Source organism: Engystomops pustulosus, chromosome 10 (genome assembly GCF_040894005.1).
Source record: "Engystomops pustulosus chromosome 10, aEngPut4.maternal, whole genome shotgun sequence".
NCBI classification, from domain to species: Eukaryota; Metazoa; Chordata; class Amphibia; order Anura; family Leptodactylidae; genus Engystomops; species Engystomops pustulosus.
In genome coordinates, this window is record NC_092420.1 from 59085384 (window position 1) to 59105491 (window position 20108).

The 20108-nt window shown below is 44.2% G+C and overlaps 1 protein-coding gene across 3 annotated transcripts in view; it reads left to right on the forward strand.

Annotated features, from left to right (window-relative positions):
• Window positions 1-20108, forward strand: part of LOC140104266 (LIM homeobox transcription factor 1-alpha-like) — a 100364-nt gene that overhangs the window by 71899 nt on the left and 8357 nt on the right. For all 3 annotated transcript variants that reach the window (XM_072127734.1, XM_072127735.1, XM_072127736.1), the window contains exon 4: window positions 18770-19002. In XM_072127734.1, coding sequence (XP_071983835.1) covers window positions 18770-19002 — 233 coding nt within the window. The remainder of the gene's footprint in view (window positions 1-18769; window positions 19003-20108) is intronic.

The following is a 20108-nucleotide window of genomic DNA, read 5'->3' on the forward strand; positions in this document are numbered from 1 at the left end:
TGCTGAGCTCCTCCTGCACTATAATATGCTCCCTGTATATAGGACAGTATGTGCAATCTGTACAGCTCATCTTGCTCTATATGAATGCTGCTTGCGGTAAGGACCCTACATACAATCCATTCAACTCCTCATATTCTACAAAATACTGACCGCAGATAGGACACTATGTACAAAATGATCCAACTGAAATTCAGTACTTAGCATGGGTTTAAAGGTCCAAAATTCCATAAATGAAATCTATGCCAACTCATATAAAATGCTAGTAAATTATGATACCTCTGGAAGACCCTCTTGGTATACAGAGGCTCAGAAGTGATGTCAAGTTGATCACCCACCATATAAGGCTTATTGCCCACCAGCCAGCTTGATGTGTCCAACTCGCATCAAACTCTCACTGTGTGCTTGCTGGAACTTCCGACCCGATTGCTGATCAACCGGAACTGAACTGACATGCTGATTTCAGTTTCAGATGCTGAGCGTTCTGGACGGATGTCCTAGCAAGCACACAGTGCAATTTTAATGCTTATTGGCTTGTGAGCAATGGGCCTTACACTGTAGCAGATGGTTCTGATGGCACTACCTTACCATTGAGATGTCAGTGGTGTAGTAAGTGTAAGGTGTTGTGCTGCACCAGAGCATCAGAAAGAGCTGCAGTAAGTATTGCTCCTTTATTATTTTTTTAAACCACCTGGAGTCAAAAATATAAAATGTTATGCAACTGGACAAACTGCATTTGCATGTGTCGTGTGGTGGATATAGAATTGGAATTCTTTTCAATGGTTGAGAAAGGACAAGCATGGCAGTGAGAAAATTCTACACCTGTCCTCTATCTGTAACAACAGAGGAATTATAGATGATATCATGTATTTCTGACACACATGTTCACTTTTACTTTAGGGGTATTGTAAAGCATTGCCAGCAGATCCATCAACTATAACTTACAGGGTAAGAAAATCTTATAGTCCTGCATTCAAATTTTGCAGCTTTTAAAGTACACTTTTACATTAGTTTGGATCGCCGTGTTATAGAGGAGCTAAAATGTATTTACTACTAACAATATGGAAAGCAATTTGTCTGTCACCCTCATAAATGTGACAGCACTATGTACAAACGGGTAGGTGACAAAGCGGAGCAAATAATGACAAAACATGTCTATAAAATCCAGCCTGCAGCTGCCAATCCAGAGAGACGTATGCCATGCAATCTGGTGAAATGTCACCCGTTATATGTGTTCCAAACAGAACGCGGCAATAAATAGCAGATAAGACAAGCATGTGCTGAATGAGGACTGGCACAGCACAAGGCAAGGTATACCGAAATATTACACAGTAACTGTCTATGGCTTCAGGAGGGTCTATTCCTGACAGATATCGGAGGTCTTATTCTTTGGTAGCCCGGACTGTTAGATCATTTTACAAAAGACCAATCTGACAACAAAGGCTGATTTGCCATGAGGATTGTCAAAAATACAAATGTCTTCATTCCTTGCTAAGTCAGGCCTTCTAGAGGCGAGAGTCAGAGATCGCTACCGAAGTAAAAGCACTAATAGAATTTAATTAAATACAATAGCAATCTCCATTAAAGGGATTGCTGCACAGCTTTAACGTATCAGTTATGCTAGCTGTCACCACTCACGCTATGAAACCTACGGCCGGGCAAGACTGAGGTCACTTGATTGACTGTGAAATGAAGTTAAACTTGACAGATTTGTGGGAGTGAAGGGGTTACAGAGGAAAGAATTCTCCATTACACAGCAATATGCTGGGAATCAGCTTGCTGAGTGCAGGCTACATTGGCAGTCTTTGTTGAGGGGCCTTGTTAAGTATTAACTAGAGAAAGGCTGTGCCCGGCCTACTCCATGGGAACACTTTATCTCCTCTTCACTGGAGCCACGGCCTGTGGTGTTTAATTTTTCTCTCTCGGTTGGGCTGCGGCCCTGCGCCGTTCCAGCCAAAAAACGCTCATATTTGAGGAAGCTTAACTCTCCCTTGGTTGCCAGGTATTAAACGAAAACTTGTCTGTCACAGGAGGAGAGGGTCAGGGGGAGAGAATAAAGGGTCATGTTAACTACTAAGGCAAAAAACAAACTGCAGGCCAACTAGTCACGTGAGACAGCTTTTAGCTATGGAGACAGCTCGGGGGCCAGGAGTGAGAGAGATACAGTAGTGACTCTCTAGAGCTATGAGGAGTTACAACAGTTCATTCCCTGAGGGGTAAAAGAACCCACCCTTGTTTCATCAGATTACTTTCAATGTTTCCGCTCCTTGAAAATAATACCGAACACTCAATGGTGGATTATATTTTTTTTATTAGCTACAGTACAGCAGTAAAACTCAGCATATCTCCATTGCATATAGGGCCAAAGATTTGGCATATTAATTCACAATTTAGATGCAGCGGACCTCTAATCAGTACAGATACTACGTATTACCGGATGACATAACAGCATAGGTCCTTCTACTACAACTCCCAGGAGTTGAGTTGAGTTGAGAGCATCCAGTTGTCAAAGCAATGGTGGGGGAGTTATGTCTTCTCAGCACCTGGAGAGCCTAAATTATGTACATGGAGAATGAATCTACCCTGAGTACTGACCCAGTATCAAAGAGTGTATCCTTATTCTATTATGATCATCATCATCATCATATTACCATATTTATGGTCTGGCTCTATTTTTCAAATCAGCAGAATTTCGTCTGTTGGGCTAATTACTAAGTGTGCAATATCGTTCTGCAAACATTGGTCCCCTGGTCTCCTGTTTGTGGCCCATGTGTCATCAGCATGCAATGGTCTGCTCACAGATCAGTGATTGAAGAAGGCTACTCAAAGTACACACATAATCAGGAACAGAACCTGCTCAAAACCTGGCCGCAACTAGCTCATAGACAGGACTGTGGAAACCACTTCTGTATATGTGCACCCGTAGAAAAACATTGGGACATGTGCTAGTCATTGAAACAACTGCTAGCAAACAGCCCAAAACATGATTGTGTGCATATAACATTACATATACATATTTATACAAATTTAGAATTATTGCCTGTATAGTTTACGTGAAAATTGTACACAAAGCCCCACCTCTTTCAACAAACCACTACCATTTTCACGAAAATCCCCACCCACTTTTAGAGAGGTCAAAAAGTGAACTGACTTCTATGATGTATCATATTTATAGTTTTGGAAATGAATGCACATTACTGTGTTGGAGTCTTATTATTCTTAGCAGAATAGAAGAATTAGAATTAGAAGAAAAAGAATATTTTTAGAAAAATTTTTCATTTTGAGATTTTTTTCTTTGCTGATTTCAGTCTTTGTGCTGTATAAATACACTTTTAAACTGTAAGGTCCCTTTCACACTTGCGTTTTTCACACGCGTTTTCTGCGCATGCTTTTGACGTGCAGAACTTACATTGCACTCTGACCCATTGAAACCAATGGGACTCGCATTTTTTTTCACGCGCACACGTGTGTTTTTTTTAACGCGCGTTTAAATCTTGGCATGCTCTACTTTTGCAAGTCACGCGCGTGAAAAACGCACCATAGTCTATGTAGATGCATCAAAAACGCATTGCACTCTGAGACACATGCAAGTGCAATGCAAGTGCAATGCGTTTTTCACGCATCAATTGCCATAGAAAAGATAGAGCTCAGTCCTGAGTCCTTTTCACACGCATTTTCTGCACGTGAAAAACGCATTGAAAACACGCGTGAAAAACTGAGACACTGAACAAACTCTGACTGAAAACTGATTGCACTCTGATGAAAAATGTGCGTTTTTCACTGACCAAACACTGATCACACCCTGATCAAACTCTGATGTGATCTGCAACACAAGTGTGGAAGGGGCCTGATGGAATTCCAATTCCGAAAAGCACATATTAAGAAATCCCAACTGTTTACAATCAGCGGCCAGGGCTGGGGAATATGTCCTAAGTTCAGATTTTTTCCACCTGTTTATTAAATAATAAAAATGTCCTTAGTATTTCAACTTCCAGATAATGTTTTTTCATCCCAGTGACAATTGGATTTTCTAAACTTTGTGATGTCATGGGACCAAGGATTATCAATAAAGCTTCATTACAGACACATCACAGCTGATAATTGCAGCCTAGGACTGAATTAAAGAATCCAGAGATCTTCACCGAAGGTCACAGTGAACAGAGAGGTCCGTCTGTAACTAGGGGTCGTCTGCAAGTTGGTTGCCCTTAAGCCCGCTTGTATATCATCAGCATCAGCCACTGTAATACACCTGGAGCATAGTATGAATGTCTAATCTAGTTTTTTCAATGTGTAACTTTTCTTAGGTTTGGAAGTGAAAAGTTGAATTTGATAAATCTGACTTATAGGCTGATCATATTTAGAGAAGAAATAAGTGGGAGATACTAGTGAGAACCAAAATCATTAGAAAAATGGCTGATGCAATTTTAAGATATATTACTGGATATTAAAGAGGACCTGTCACCCATAACTCGGGGACTAGGAGCTGCTTACTAAAGTAAAGTTAGCAGCTCCTAGGGCTTAAACAAACGCTGCGGTGTTAGAAGGATAGCATTACCAGAAACCTCCAATAACGCTATCTAACACTGCGGCGAAGTACAATGTAAACGTCGGACTGCTAGCCAAGCGGTCCGATTTATCCATGAGGGGGCGGGGTTTGGGCGTGGTTGGGGGCGGTGACTGCCACATGACGCGTTTGGTTAAGCACTAGTAGCTGCTTACTTTAGTAATCAGCTCCTAGTGCCCGATTTATGGGTGACAGGTCCTCTTTAAGTCATAACCCCTTTCTGGTGAGTTACAGTAATTTCTGGCAATGCAAACCAATACAAAACACATAATTACTAATAGAATATAAAAAATGATGTGTGTGAATTCAGCCTAATTGCACATTCACACACAGTTCAATTTTTGTAAGTGTTATAAGGAAATTATAATAGATTATAAATATATGGAATAAAGAGATCGCTATAATCTTTTTTCTTTTCCATTTCTCAGTAACTTTTCTTTATGTGACATGAACAAAATATTTCTGCATTTATTGATAAAATCCCGTGAATCCCGGAATAATAGTAACTTTATACTATCAGTGTGTTTCCCAATTTCCATGAAGAATAAATAACAGAGGGACTATACAATGCAATTTTCTAAGGAAATTCAGACAACCAACATTTTTATTTTATGATGATTGTATAAGTTTACTCTTTAAACTGGATTAAGTAGCTTCAACAATTATTAGTTTTGATACCCATAATTCAGTTTATTTTTTAATAAACAGAAAGGAGCTCAGTTCTCGAGGACTAGTTGGGTGATATGATATGGATCCAGTATGTTTGTTATCTTAAAAATGTGAATTTATAGAAAAACAAAAGTTGGTCTTTGATGAGAACAGCTTGGCGTATCTGCAGGTCGGAGATTTGGCTGAGAGCGCTGCTGTGGTAGCAGGCGGGTAGAGGACATGTACGTAGACAACCTTCTTCATCGTCTTGCAGCTGCTTTGTGCCATGTGTAAAACAGACACATTTCTTCCTCATCTCTTGTGGGTGTTTTGTAGAATGGCTAATCCTTTAGTTTAATTAAAGGAAAATAAAAACACAGAGTACGTGAGTCAGTCTATTGTTGGCCTCCTGGAACAGAATGTCAACCGGTAACTTCTCAATAGGGGATGGATAAAACCATAGAGGAATCATAATGTCCATGTGTTAAATCCTCTTATCCCAATCCTACCTCCTTCCTCACTTCACCACTGCCCTGCTGAGAATAGAGGCCTGGGGACAAGCTGTAAACTGCCTAAAGAACAGCCTTACAGATAATGGGTTAGTAGTTGAGGAATTTTGCTAGTCTGAGTAAACAGAGAACATACAGAAAAAAGAGCCAAATAGAAGTGAAAGTGCAAAGCGGAGCACAACCCAGGCTAAATATTAGCCACTGAATGAAACTGTAACAGATCCCTGATTTTCCTATAAACCTTTACAATAATAACTTGTATAACGGCCAATGATAGCAGTGGGGTAGGGAGGATTTTTTTGCACGGAATAAGGTCATACATTTGAAATGTGTTACTGTTACGAAGTTAAAATATCTTTGACACAGTCTCCGGAGGGTTTAATGTCTTTATGTGCCGTCTAGTCGTGGTGGCATCCAATGCTAAATTACTCCCAATTAATGTGAATGGTACATGTAATTAGATCATTCTATAAATAGATTCAGCAGGGTTTGTAGATGATGTGAAGCCATCTGGCCGCTTCCACTTACATCAGCCTCTCACTTCTCAGTGTGACTTGTCATTAGAAATACAACTCTCGCTCTTCTCTACAGCCATTAATGTGAAATAACGTTTGATGATCATCTCCACTCCAGCACTGTGGTGGACCAGGCGTAAATCATCGAAAATACTGCACATGCATTTCTGTAAATATATGTGTGTTGACATAGGAAAGTGTTACATTAAAGGGGTTGTCCACTTTCAGAAAATAATTAATATTGTTTGTATAATGAAAAGATATAGAGTTTATCAAGTACTCACGGTTTTCTAGATCTCTGCTTGCTGTCATTCAATAGAAAGCTTTATTGTTTATAGAATGATCTAATAACATGTACCATTGACTTTAATTGGGAGTAACTTAGCATTGGATGGCACCACGACTAGACGGCACATAACGACATTAAACCCTCCAGAGACTGTGTCAAAGATATTCTAACTTCAAAACCATGATCATGTGATGTCACAAAGGTGCACAGCTCTTTATAACACAACTCTGTATACTCTCTTTGCTATAACGAGCCCTGCACCTGTGTGACATCACATAACCAGGGATCAGTTTTCAATCACAGGAACTGAACAATGCAGCTTCCTATAGAATGCCAGCAAGCAGAGATTTAGAAAACTATGAAGAATTGATACAGAAAGTATATTGGAAAATTATAGAACTTTTCATTACAAACAATATCAATGTGGTTTTTCATATTCACGTGGAGTTGGACCAAAACCAGTCACCCTTCCCCAGATTGTCTGATCATTGGGGGCAAGACTCCATCCAATCCACAGAGTGGAGGACTGGAGCTGCCAGCTACTACTGTCTGCCACACAGGGGAGGATAAAAACTGCCATGGGCCCTGGGCTGTATGAATATTACAGCCCCTACAAGTCTGGAATACACTTCCTGCATATGGTACTAGAATTAAACTTCTTGAAGGATTGGCTGATGCATCCCTTCTACCTGCTTTCAATCTCCAGTTTCAGAACCTTTTGGGGACCTTCAAAGGTCCTGAAATGGCTCTTGTGTACATGTGTATTAAGAAAGGTATATATTTGGGCGGTGGTTTGGGTTGCTCTGGGCCCCCTAGAAGGCTTGGACCCCAGGCTACCTCCCAAACCTCCTATATTTTAATCCACTGCTGCTGTTACACAGACGTTTTGGGGGAGAGTTATCAGAAGTGTGTGAGAGCAGAACTGATATATTTGCCAATGGCAACCAATCAGAGCTCAGCTTTTGTTTTCCCACAGCTGTTTATAAAATTACAGCTGAACTCTGATTGGTTTCCATGGGCAACTAGAACAGTTTTACCTCAGACATTTCTGATAAATCTCCCCACATTGCATTTATGTCCGTTTTCTATCTTCAAAATGTCTCAAATGTCGCAACAATTGTTGCATTTGCCCATTTGCCTTAAATTTGCCACTTTTTTGAGACTGGTAGATGTATACTCAACATGCCATCCATCCTGATCTCATGGGTCTATTTCCTGCTCATGGAGACCAATATCACAAAAAAAAATAATTTTTTTCAATAAATAGATAAACATAAAAACACTGAAATAAAAATAGAAACCCAGAGAAAATACAAACTCAGATCATAGTTGGGTTTCAGTAAACTTTATTAAGTAGAGATAATATATGTTTTGTAATTGTCAGATCCAAAAAATATTGTGTAATGAAGCTGTAGAAGGTTTTGGGAAGCTTTTGGGATAATTATGCTTTCCGGCCTTGGGAACAAATCTGATGTCTGCAGGGAGTCGTATATCTGTTAGTAAAGGAGGTCTCCGCTGTACTTTTTATCAAGGAGTTTCCTGAAAGTTACAAACACAATGTACATAAACACATTGGATCCATGTTTACGTCTAAGAATGTATTGCTGAATACTATGTCACTTTTAACAACCAGTTTATTCTGACCATTAGGAGATTATAAGCGTAGTGGTTATTTTGCATATTTTGCTGATTCAATACCCCTTAAAGGTAATGTATATGCAAGCATGAACATGAAGGGGTATTAGAATCTGGAGATGAATATCTGTAATAAGAAAACCCCTTTAAAAGGAAAGTGTCAGCAGAAATTGACATAGTCAATTAACCACTACTTTTCCAGTGGCATTTAAAGCATTGACTCCCACTATTGTGACTGATGCACCGATCTGAACTTAGCAGGTTCAGGACCTCTGCTCTTCATTAGTTGAAAAATCTAAAGCAAATAGAAATATGATGTGATACAAACTCTTCTATGATCAGTGGGAGCGCTGGTCTATGATAATGTTGTGGCCCCTCCGATGCAGCCTACTACATCAAGCTGTCTACCTGGTATTGAAATATTCTGCAGCATTCAGATTTTCATCTTTGAAACTTCACTTGCTGCAGCTTGTGCGCAGCCGTGGGGGCCCTCTCCACCAGTCTCGCCCACTTTTGACTCCCTTCTATGCCCCCTTGGTGTGGAGCAGGCGTAAATGGGGAAATAATTGCAAGTTCAGGCGGACTAGAGGCATTTATGATTATTTCAGGGCTTCTACACCAGTTTTCTGATATAAAAGCATCGATACATAACCCTGAATGTTTACTACAGCAGGGGAATATTACTACCAATTCCTCCGTACTGGCATTGGGTGAATTTACACCAAGGTGAGGGATTCCTTTTAATATTTGCTATATTGTAAATAAGGACAAGGTCAATATTAAGAAAAAAAAGCTATTTTGGACACTTATCATAAATTAAGAACTCAACTTGGCCAATGTATATAACATCCAGTACATAAAGTACACACCTTATCAACCGGCAAAGTTCCGGTCCTCTACACTCTCATAGATGTTCTTTTCTGTAGACCTGCTGAGTTCCTTCTCTATCATCACATAAGACAGAAGAGGGGCTTTGGTGGGGGCTGTGACATTTTACACTATGTGGCCTTGGGATAAAGTGTGTGAATAAATAACACAAATGTACAATTCGCTGTCTTTCTGCTGATTAAACAGCTGGACAGGATCAGGCGTTGTAAAGGTTCACTTGTGGGACGTGTGTGTGGTTATGCAGCTTGAAGTCAGAGGCCTTGTTATCTTCAGCCATGTTATTGCTGGATTTAAGGAGATTAACTCAGTTCTGAGCTATTAATGAACTCTGTACACAGTCACCAACAACACCCCCAACCATTGACTTGACAGTGGGTAGAGGGTGAGACAGGCCTCCATGGCAAAAGAATGACCCTTTTCTTACTAGAATTAGACATAGAATTTAATAATTTAGCTATTCTTTAACTTTATTATCAGATCAACACTTCAAGGATTAGGTTATAATTAGAGATGAGCGAACATGCTCGTCCGAGCTTGATGCTCGGTCGAGCATTAGGGTACTCGAAACTGCTCGTTACTCGGACGAATACTTCGCCCGCTCGAGAAAATGGCAGCTCCCGCCGTTTTGCTTTTTGGTGGCCAGAAACAGAGCCAATCACAAGCCAGGAGACTCTGCACTCCACCCAGCATGACGTGGTACCCTTACACGTCGATAGCAGTGGTTGGCTGGCCAGATCAGGTGACCCTGGGATAGACTAGCCGCTGGCCGCGCTGCTCGGATCATTCTGTCTCTGGATGCCGCTAGGGAGAGAGCTGCTGCTGGTCAGGGAAAGCGTTAGGGTGTTCTATTAGCTTACTGTTAGGCAGGAGTGATTCTCAAAGAACCCAACAGCCCTTCTTAGGGCTACAATAACGTTCTACTTTTTTTATTTTAATTTGCATCTTTTACCATTTTGTGAGGAATTAGCAGGGGGACTTGCTACCGTTGTGTTTAGCTCTTAGTGGCACACATATCCATAGCAAAGACCGAAGTGGGAAAATTCAGTAGGGGTTGGATTTCTATTAGGCAATAACTCAGTGTCATCTCATCTGGCATAGTAGTGTGCTTCCTTTGATACTTGGCTAGAAAATAGCCATAGGAGAATACAAACAGCTTCTTGAAGCCTACAGTAGCGTTCTATATATTTGATTTCTGGTTGATCTGCTGGTGGCTTTAGTTTCTGCAGTGCATGTACTTGCCAATTCTGAGCAATTTGTAGTGAGACTTGCGACCGCTGTGTTCTGCGCTTAGTGGCGCACATATCCATAGCAAAGGCTGAAGTGGGAAAATTCAGTAGGGGTTGGATTTCTATTAGGCACTAACTCAGTGTCATCTCATCTGGCATAGTAGTGTGCTTCCTTTGATACTTGGCTAGAAAATAGCCATAGGAGAATACAAACAGCTTCTTGAAGCCTACAGTAGCGTTCTATATATTTGATTTCTGGTTGATCTGCTGGTGGCTTTAGTTTCTGCAGTGCATGTACTTGCCAATTCTGAGCAATTTGTAGTGAGACTTGCGACCGCTGTGTTCTGCGCTTAGTGGCGCACATATCCATAGCAAAGGCTGAAGTGGGAAAATTCAGTAGGGGTTGGATTTCTATTAGGCACTAACTCAGTGTCATCTCATCTGGCATAGTAGTGTGCTTCCTTTGATACTTGGCTAGAAAATAGCCATAGGAGAATACAAACAGCTTCTTGAAGCCTACAGTAGCGTTCTATATATTTGATTTCTGGTTGATCTGCTGGTGGCTTTAGTTTCTGCAGTGCATGTACTTGCCAATTCTGAGCAATTTGTAGTGAGACTTGCGACCGCTGTGTTCTGCGCTTAGTGGCGCACATATCCATAGCAAAGGCTGAAGTGGCAAAATTCAGTAGGGGTTGGATTTCTATTAGGCAATAACTCAGTGTCATCTCATCTGGCATAGTAGTGTGCTTCCTTTGATACTTGGCTAGAAAATAGCCATAGGAGAATACAAACAGCTTCTTGAAGCCTACAGTAGCGTTCTATATATTTGATTTCTGGTTGATCTGCTGGTGGCTTTAGTTTCTGCAGTGCATGTACTTGCCAATTCTGAGCAATTTGTAGTGAGACTTGCGACCGCTGTGTTCTGCGCTTAGTGGCGCACATATCCATAGCAAAGGCTGAAGTGGGAAAATTCAGTAGGGGTTGGATTTCTATTAGGCACTAACTCAGTGTCATCTCATCTGGCATAGTAGTGTGCTTCCTTTGATACTTGGCTAGAAAATAGCCATAGGAGAATACAAACAGCTTCTTGAAGCCTACAGTAGCGTTCTATATATTTGATTTCTGGTTGATCTGCTGGTGGCTTTAGTTTCTGCAGTGCATGTACTTGCCAATTCTGAGCAATTTGTAGTGAGACTTGCGACCGCTGTGTTCTGCGCTTAGTGGCGCACATATCCATAGCAAAGGCTGAAGTGGCAAAATTCAGTAGGGGTTGGATTTCTATTAGGCAATAACTCAGTGTCATCTCATCTGGCATAGTAGTGTGCTTCCTTTGATACTTGGCTAGAAAATAGCCATAGGAGAATACAAACAGCTTCTTGAAGCCTACAGTAGCGTTCTATATATTTGATTTCTGGTTGATCTGCTGGTGGCTTTAGTTTCTGCAGTGCATGTACTTGCCAATTCTGAGCAATTTGTAGTGAGACTTGCGACCGCTGTGTTCTGCGCTTAGTGGCGCACATATCCATAGCAAAGGCTGAAGTGGGAAAATTCAGTAGGGGTTGGATTTCTATTAGGCACTAACTCAGTGTCATCTCATCTGGCATAGTAGTGTGCTTCCTTTGATACTTGGCTAGAAAATAGCCATAGGAGAATACAAACAGCTTCTTGAAGCCTACAGTAGCGTTCTATATATTTGATTTCTGGTTGATCTGCTGGTGGCTTTAGTTTCTGCAGTGCATGTACTTGCCAATTCTGAGCAATTTGTAGTGAGACTTGCGACCGCTGTGTTCTGCGCTTAGTGGCGCACATATCCATAGCAAAGGCTGAAGTGGCAAAATTCAGTAGGGGTTGGATTTCTATTAGGCACTAACTCAGTGCCATCTCATCTGGCATAGTAGTGTGCTTCCTTTGATACTTGGCTAGAAAATAGCCATAGGAGAATACAAATAGCTTCTTGAAGCCTACAGTAGCGTTCTATATATTTGATTTCTGGTTGATCTGCTGGTGGCTGTAGTTTCTGCAGTGCATGTACTTGCCAATTCTGAGCAATTTGTAGTGAGACTTGCGACCGCTGTGTTCTGCGCTTAGTGGCGCACATATCCATAGCAAAGGCTGAAGTGGGAAAATTCAGTAGGGGTTGGATTTCTATTAGGCACTAACTCAGTGTCATCTCATCTGGCATAGTAGTGTGCTTCCTTTGATACTTGGCTAGAAAATAGCCATAGCAATAGGATAGGATTGTTTGGTTCTAAAAACTAAAAAAAAAACAAAAAACACAAAAAAAAACAAAAAACACAAAAAAACACAAAAAAAAACAAAAAAAAGTAAAAAAAAAAAAAAAGTTATAACTCTCATTTTAAAAATGTTTAACCCCAGGGCTAGGGGTAGAGGACGAGGGCGGGGACGTGGGCGTCCAACTACTGCAGGGGTCAGAGGCCGTGGTCCTGGGCGGGGTGAGACACCACCTGCTGATGAGGGAGCAGGGGAACGCCGCAGAGCTACACTCCCTAGGTTCATGTCTGAAGTTACTGGGACTCGTGGTAGAGCACTGTTGAGGCCAGAACAGTGCGAACAGGTGATGTCGTGGATTGCTGACAATGCTTCGAGCAATTTGTCCACCACCAGTCAGTCTTCCACGCAGTCCACCCATGTCACCGAAATCCCCACTCCTCCAGCTCCTGCACCTCAGCCTCCTCCCCCCCAGTCTGCCCCCTCCCAGGAAAATTTGCCATTTGAACCGGCATACTCTGAGGAACTGTTTTCTGGACCCTTCCCACAGTCACAAACCACTTGTCCGGTTGCTGCTGAGCAATTTTCCGATGCCCAGGTTTTCCACCAGTCACAGTCTGTGGGTGATGATGACCTTCTTGACGTAGTGGAAGTGTGTAAAGAGGTGTCCGACGATGAGGAGACACGGTTGTCAGACAGTGGGGAAGTTGTTGTCAGGGCAGGAAGTCCGAGGGGGGAGCAGACTGAGGGATCGGAGGATGATGAGGTGACAGACCCAAGCTGGGTTGAGAGGCCGGGTGAACACAGTGCTTCTGAGACGGAGGAGAGTCCTCGACCTGAACAGGTTGGAAGAGGCAGTGGTGGGGCCAGACGGAGAGGCAGGGCCAGAGCTGGTGCATCAGCGCCACTGTCAACTAGTGAAGCTCCCGTGGTGAGGGCTCTTGCGGCGAGGGCTAGATCTTCAGAAGTGTGGAGGTTCTTTAAGGAAACACCGGATGACCGACGGACTGTGGTGTGCAACATTTGCCAAACCAGGCTCAGCAGGGGTTCCACCACTACTAGCTTAACTACCACCAGTATGCGCAGGCATATGAATGCTAAGCACCCCACTCAGTGGCAACAAGCCCGTTCACCTCCGGCCGTGCACACCACTGCTCCTTCCCCTGTGTCAGCTGCTAGTCAGCCCCCTGCCCAGGACCCTGGCCCAAAAACCCCATCGTCGCCTCCACGATCCTCCACAGCATCCACCAGCGTTCAGCTCTCCATACCCCAGACGCTGGAGCGGAAACGCAAATATAGTGCAACCCACCCGCACGCCCAAGCCCTTAATGTGCACATCTCCAGATTGCTTAGCCTGGAGATGCTGCCCTATAGGCTAGTAGAGACCGAGGCCTTTCGCAACCTCATGGCGGCGGCCGCCCCTCGGTATTCGGTCCCCAGCCGCCACTACTTTTCCCGATGTGCCGTCCCAGCCCTGCACCAGCACGTGTCAGACAACATCATCCGTGCCCTGACCAACGCCGTTTCTGACAAGGTCCACCTGACCACGGACACGTGGACGAGTGCTGCCGGGCAGGGCCACTATATATCGCTGACGGCACATTGGGTTAACTTGGTGGAGGCTGGGACCGAGACTGACCCTGGGGCTGCTCATATACTGCCGACGCCGAGGATTGCGGGGCCTACCTCGGTCCAGGTGTTTCAGGCCTACTATGCCTCCTCCTCCTCCCACCCCTCCTCCACCTCCTCCTCCGAACTACCATCCGTGGGCACGGCGCCATCAGTCGGTAGCTCTAGGCACAGCAGCAGTGCCGTCGCTAAGCGACAGCAGGCGGTGCTCAAACTGCTGAGCCTAGGCGACAAAAGGCACACCGCCCAAGAGCTATTACAGGGCATCACGGCGCAGACTGATCTGTGGCTGGCACCGCTGAACCTCAAGCCGGGAATGGTTGTGTGTGACAACGGCCGTAACCTGGTGGCGGCTCTGCAACTCGGCAGACTGACACATGTGCCATGCCTGGCCCATGTGTTAAATCTGATAGTGCAGCGTTTCCTCAAGACATACCCCAATCTGTCTGATTTGCTCACGAAGGTGCGCCGCATCTGTGCGCATTTCAGGAAGTCCAGCCCAAATGCTGCCACTCTCAGGGCAGCGCAGCGCCGCCTCCAACTGCCCGCTCACCGACTGTTGTGCGACGTGCCCACGAGGTGGAATTCAACACTGACCATGTTATCCAGAGTTTACCAGCAGCGCAGAGCGATTGTAGACTGCCAGATGTCAACTTCCACCAGAACTGGTAGTCAGGTCAGTCAGCTTCCTCAAGTCTACAATGAGGAGTGGACGTGGATGTCTGATATCTGTCAGGTGCTGAGTAACTTTGAGGAGTCAACACAGATGGTCAGTGGCGATGCCGCCATCATCAGCCTCACCATCCCGCTGCTTGGCCTGTTGAAAAACTCTCTGGTCAGCATGAAGTCGGAAGCTTTGCGCTCGTCACAAGAGACGGGGGAAGAATATTCCCTTGTTGATAGCCAAAGCACCCTGAGGTCTGTTTCTCAGCGCATATCGGAGGAGGTGGAGGTGGAGGAGGATGAGGAGGAAGAGGAGCAGAATGTTGGCGAGACACAAGAGGGGACCATTGTTGAGTCCTTCACTGTTCAGCGTGTATGGGCAGAAGAAGAGGAGTTGGAGGAGTTGGAGGAGGAGGAAATGGACAGTCAGGCCAGTGAGGGGAGTGAATTCTTACGCGTTGGTACTCTGGCGCATATGGCAGATTTCATGCTAGGCTGCCTATCCCGTGACCCTCGCGTTCAAAGAATTTATTCCAGCACCGATTACTGGGTGTTCACTCTCCTGGACCCACGGTACAAGCAAAATCTTGCCACTCTCATCCCTGCAGAGGAAAGGAGTGTGAGAATGCATGAATACCAGCAGGCCCTGGTGCACAAGCTGAAACAGTATTTCCCTTCTGACAGCGCTAGCGGCAGAGTGCGTAGTTCTGCGGGACAAGTAGCGAGGGAGAGTAGGCGAGCAGGCAGCTTGTCCAGCACTGGCAAGGGTACGCTTTACAAGGCTTTTGCCAGCTTTATGTCACCCCAGCAAGACACTGTCACCTGTCCCCAGTCTCGGCAGAGTAGGGCTGATCTTTACAGAAAGATGGTGAGGGAGTACGTAGCTGACCATACCATCGTCCTAAATGATCACACAGCTCCCTACAACTACTGGGTTTCAAAGCTGGACATGTGGCACGAACTGGCGCTGTACGCCTTGGAGGTTCTTGCCTGCCCTGCCGCTAGCGTCTTGTCCGAGCGGGTTTTCAGTGCAGCTGGTGGCATCATCACCGATAAGCGTACACGCCTGTCGACTGACAGCGCTGACAGGCTGACGCTTATTAAAATGAATAAAGGCTGGATTTCTCAGAATTTCCAATCTCCACCAGGTGAAGGAAGCTCAACCTGAATAATTGATCCACTCCTCCTCCTCCTCCTCATTTTCCTCCTTCTCCTCCTCTTTGTACAGTAAAGCAGAGGAAAATGGCTATTTTTTGACAGGGCCCACTGGCTCTTGCTATACTTCATGCATTTAATTTTTCTGGAGGGCCACCTACCCGGTCCTCTGTTTGAAACAATTTTTGTGAGTGCCACATACAGGCACTCAATCTATTCCATTTTTCTGGAGGGCCACCTACCCGGTCCTCTGGTTTGAACAATTTTTGGGACTGCCACATACAGGCACTCAATCTATTCCATTTTACTGGAGGGCCACCTACCTGCTCCTCTGGTTTGAAGAATTTTTGGGACTGCCACATACAGGCACTCAATCTATTCCATTTTACTGGAGGGCCACCTACCTGCTCCTCTGGTTTGAAGAATTTTTGGGACTGCCACATACAGGCACTCAATCTATTCCATTTTACTGGAGGGCCACCTACCTGCTCCTCTGGTTTGAACAATTTTTGGGACTGCCACATACAGGCACTCAATCTATTCCATTTTACTGGAGGGCCACCTACCTGCTCCTCTGGTTTGAAGAATTTTTGGGACTGCCACATACAGGCACTCAATCTATTCCATTTTACTGGAGGGCCACCTACCTGCTCCTCTGGTTTGAAAAATGTTTGGGACTGCCACATACAGGCACTATCCAAATTAAATTGTCTCCATAGCAGCCTCCACACGTTGTCTCCATTGCTACCTCCAAAAGTCGTCCATATAGCTGCCTCCATACATCGTCCCTTTATCAAACGAGGTGTGTCAGGCAGAAATTTGGGTTGTTTTCATGGATTCCACATCAAAGTTGTTAACTTTGTCGCCACCCTGCTGTGTTATCCACAAAATATACTGGCAAACTTTTACCATTTAGGGATATTATTTCAGCGCTTCTTGCGCATCTGTTTACATTCCCCTCACCCGGCATATCCTAAACTTATAAGAACGCTACTACACTTGATCTTATACAAAAGGTTCTTAGAAGTGCGGTTTGGGGAGTAGCCTAGAGACAGGGGCTTGGATTGGCGAAAGCTCGCCTGGCAGCGGAACGCCAGCTCCATGCGCATCATGCGCTTCTTGCGCATCTGTTTACATTCCCCTAACCCGCCATATCCCAAACTTATAAGAACGCTACTACACTTAACTTGGTGCAGGCTGGGACCGAGTCTGACCCTGGGGCTGGTCATATACTGCCGACGCAGAGAATTGCGGGGCCTACCTCGGTCCAGGTCTCAAAGGCCTACTATACCTCCTCCCACCCCTCCTCCACCTCCTCCTCCTCCGAATTACCATCCGTGGGCATGGCGCCATCAGTCGGTAGCTCTAGGCACAGCAGCAGTGCCGTCGCTAAGCGACAGCAGGCGGTGCTGAAACTGCTGAGCCTAGGCGATAAAAGGCACACCGCCCAAGAGCTATTACAGGGCATTCCACATCAAAGTTGTTAACTTTGTCGCCACCCTGCTGTGTAATCCACAAAATATACTTGCAAACTTTTACCATTTAGGGATATTATTTCAGCGCTTCTTGCGCATCTGTTTACATTCCCCTCACCCGCCATATCCTAAACTTATAAGAACGCTACTACACTTGATCTTATACAAAAGTGCTGTTTGGGGAGTAGCCTAGAGACAGGGGCTTGGATTTGCGAAAGCTCGCCTGGCAGCGGAGCGCCAGCTCCATGCGCATCATGCCCTTCTTGCGCATCTGTTTACATTCCCCTCACCCGGCATATCCTAAACTTATAAGAACGCTACTACACTTGATCTTATACAAAAGTGCTGTTTGGGGAGTAGCCTAGAGACAGGGGCTTGGATTGGCGAAAGCTCGTCTGGCAGCGGAGCGCCAGCTCCATGCCAAGATCCAACTAACATAGTTTTAACTGCAGCACCTTTAATCTACTACTAGTTCACTGCCTCCATACATGGTCCCCTTATCAAACGAGCTGTGTCAGGCAGAATTTTGGGTTGTTTTCATGGCTTCCATGTTAACTTTGTCGCCACCCTGCTGTGTAATCCACAAAATATACTGGCAAACTTTTATCATGTACCGATATTATTTGAGCACTTCTTGCTCACCTCCTTTGGTTCCTCTCTGCCACCCATTGGTTTGAAGCCTGAGTCCATTTAGGGTATGTCGCCATGACACTCTCTAGCCTGCTGCCGCTGCCTCTGCATGCCGTCCCCTATAGTGTCAGGGTCAATTATTGCATGTTTTAGATACTATCTAGCTTCATTCTGTCACTCTGTCATGGCCATGCTGTTGCCCATAATTTTGGCATAATGGTGCGTTTAAGCAGCCTCAGAGGCATCCATGCATGCTGCCCCTGCTGTTTCCTGTCCATTTCCGTGGTGTTTCCATCCTTTTCTGAGGTTCCCAGGTGTTTGGCCAAGCTTCCCTGTGCAGAGCCTTGGTCCCCTTGAAAAATGCTCGAGTCTCCCATTGACTTCAATGGGGTTCGTTATTCGAGACGAGCACTCGAGCATCGGGAAAAGTTCGTCTCGAATAACGAGTACCCGAGCATTTTAGTGTTCGCTCATCTCTAGTTATAATTCTAGTTATCGTATCACCTGAGAACGTGGATATACTTACAAAATAGTTTGAATCTGTCTTTGTTGCCCGAAGCAACCAACCAAAGTATAGTTTTAACTTAGTGTAATTTTTTTGGTAAACCATACAAATGAACCTAGGTCCATAAAACTTTAAGGCTATTCAACCAACCACTGAGCCAAGAATTGTGTATTTGGGGTAACAATTTACCAGTAACCATTTTTTCCCACCAGGCTATTTGCAGTGAAATGTGGATCCTGCCTAGACACCATCACACCTAGTGAGTTTGTCATGAGGGCGCAGAAAAGTGTCTACCACCTGGGATGCTTCTGCTGCTGTGTATGTGAAAGACAGCTACAAAAAGGCGATGAGTTTGTGCTCAAGGATGGACAACTGCTCTGTAAGAGTGACTATGAGAGAGAACGGGACCTGCTCAGCCTTGTCAGCCCTGCTGCCTCCGACTCAGGTAATTGATGCTAATAGTAATAATATGATTGTCATTTCATAACACATGGCACTGTATTATAAGTATAAAAATATATACATATCAATGGAATATGTACAAAGAACACAGAAAGTGCTTCCCATTAATTTTAATAGAGACTTCAGTGCAGTTTTAAAGGCTTAGTTGAGTACCCAATACAAGAGACATGATTTTATACCATGGTAGCGATAACTTTGTATCTGCTCATCACTCTCTTCACTTTAGACCCAAAGCTTTGTGGCTTCAAGTCATAACGCATATGTGATATGATAATAAAAAAGTATGGAAGACAAAAAATCTGTTTGTATAGTTGCTACATCACCCATTGAGCATCTGCATCAGTCATGTTTTGTCCCCTGGAATGAGTATTTATTTTTTTAAATGATAAAATTGAATAGTCCATGGATACTGGTTACAGTAGTTACATATATCTTTGTGGTATTCCTCCATAGCACAAAAAAGGGAATAGTCTGTGGCTTGTCTAGCCATCACCACCTTCATTCTCTTAGGTTGGTCTTTCTTCTTCTGTATCCCCCTGCCTTGGTTTTCTTTTTAATGTCTATCTTTCAAAGGGTTTTTCTATAGTCAAGAGGGTGAAAGAGGGAAAGCATAAGTTAAACCCAATTTTATTGGAAAATGTAGAAAGGGGTAGAGCTGAGCTCCAGATCCCATATGCCGAAGCTAATCTCCAAAGCCTGTACTTCAATTACAGCCTCTGTCGACTCAGGCACTCAATCCTATGTAAACAGAACCAACTCAAAAACCATCCACATTTCCAATTAAGTGCCCTAACTCTGCCTCTCCATCTAATTCACTCACACTAAAAGAAGGGGCCATTCAATAGGCAAGAATGAGACTGATGAGTGCAGCTTTATTATCTGAGATGTCCCTTTTAGCCGTCATCTCATACAATAAGAAACACCTCTGGTACAATATGGACCTTCCAATTGTCTGGAGCCATCCAAGACCAACTCATACAAAGGTCACCAAACACAATATGTTTCCTACTTCTTAGGGAGGACTAAGAGAAGAGGGTTAAGGCTTAATTAAGTAGCCCCTCCAGCGCCTGAGACATTTAAGATGGTCGA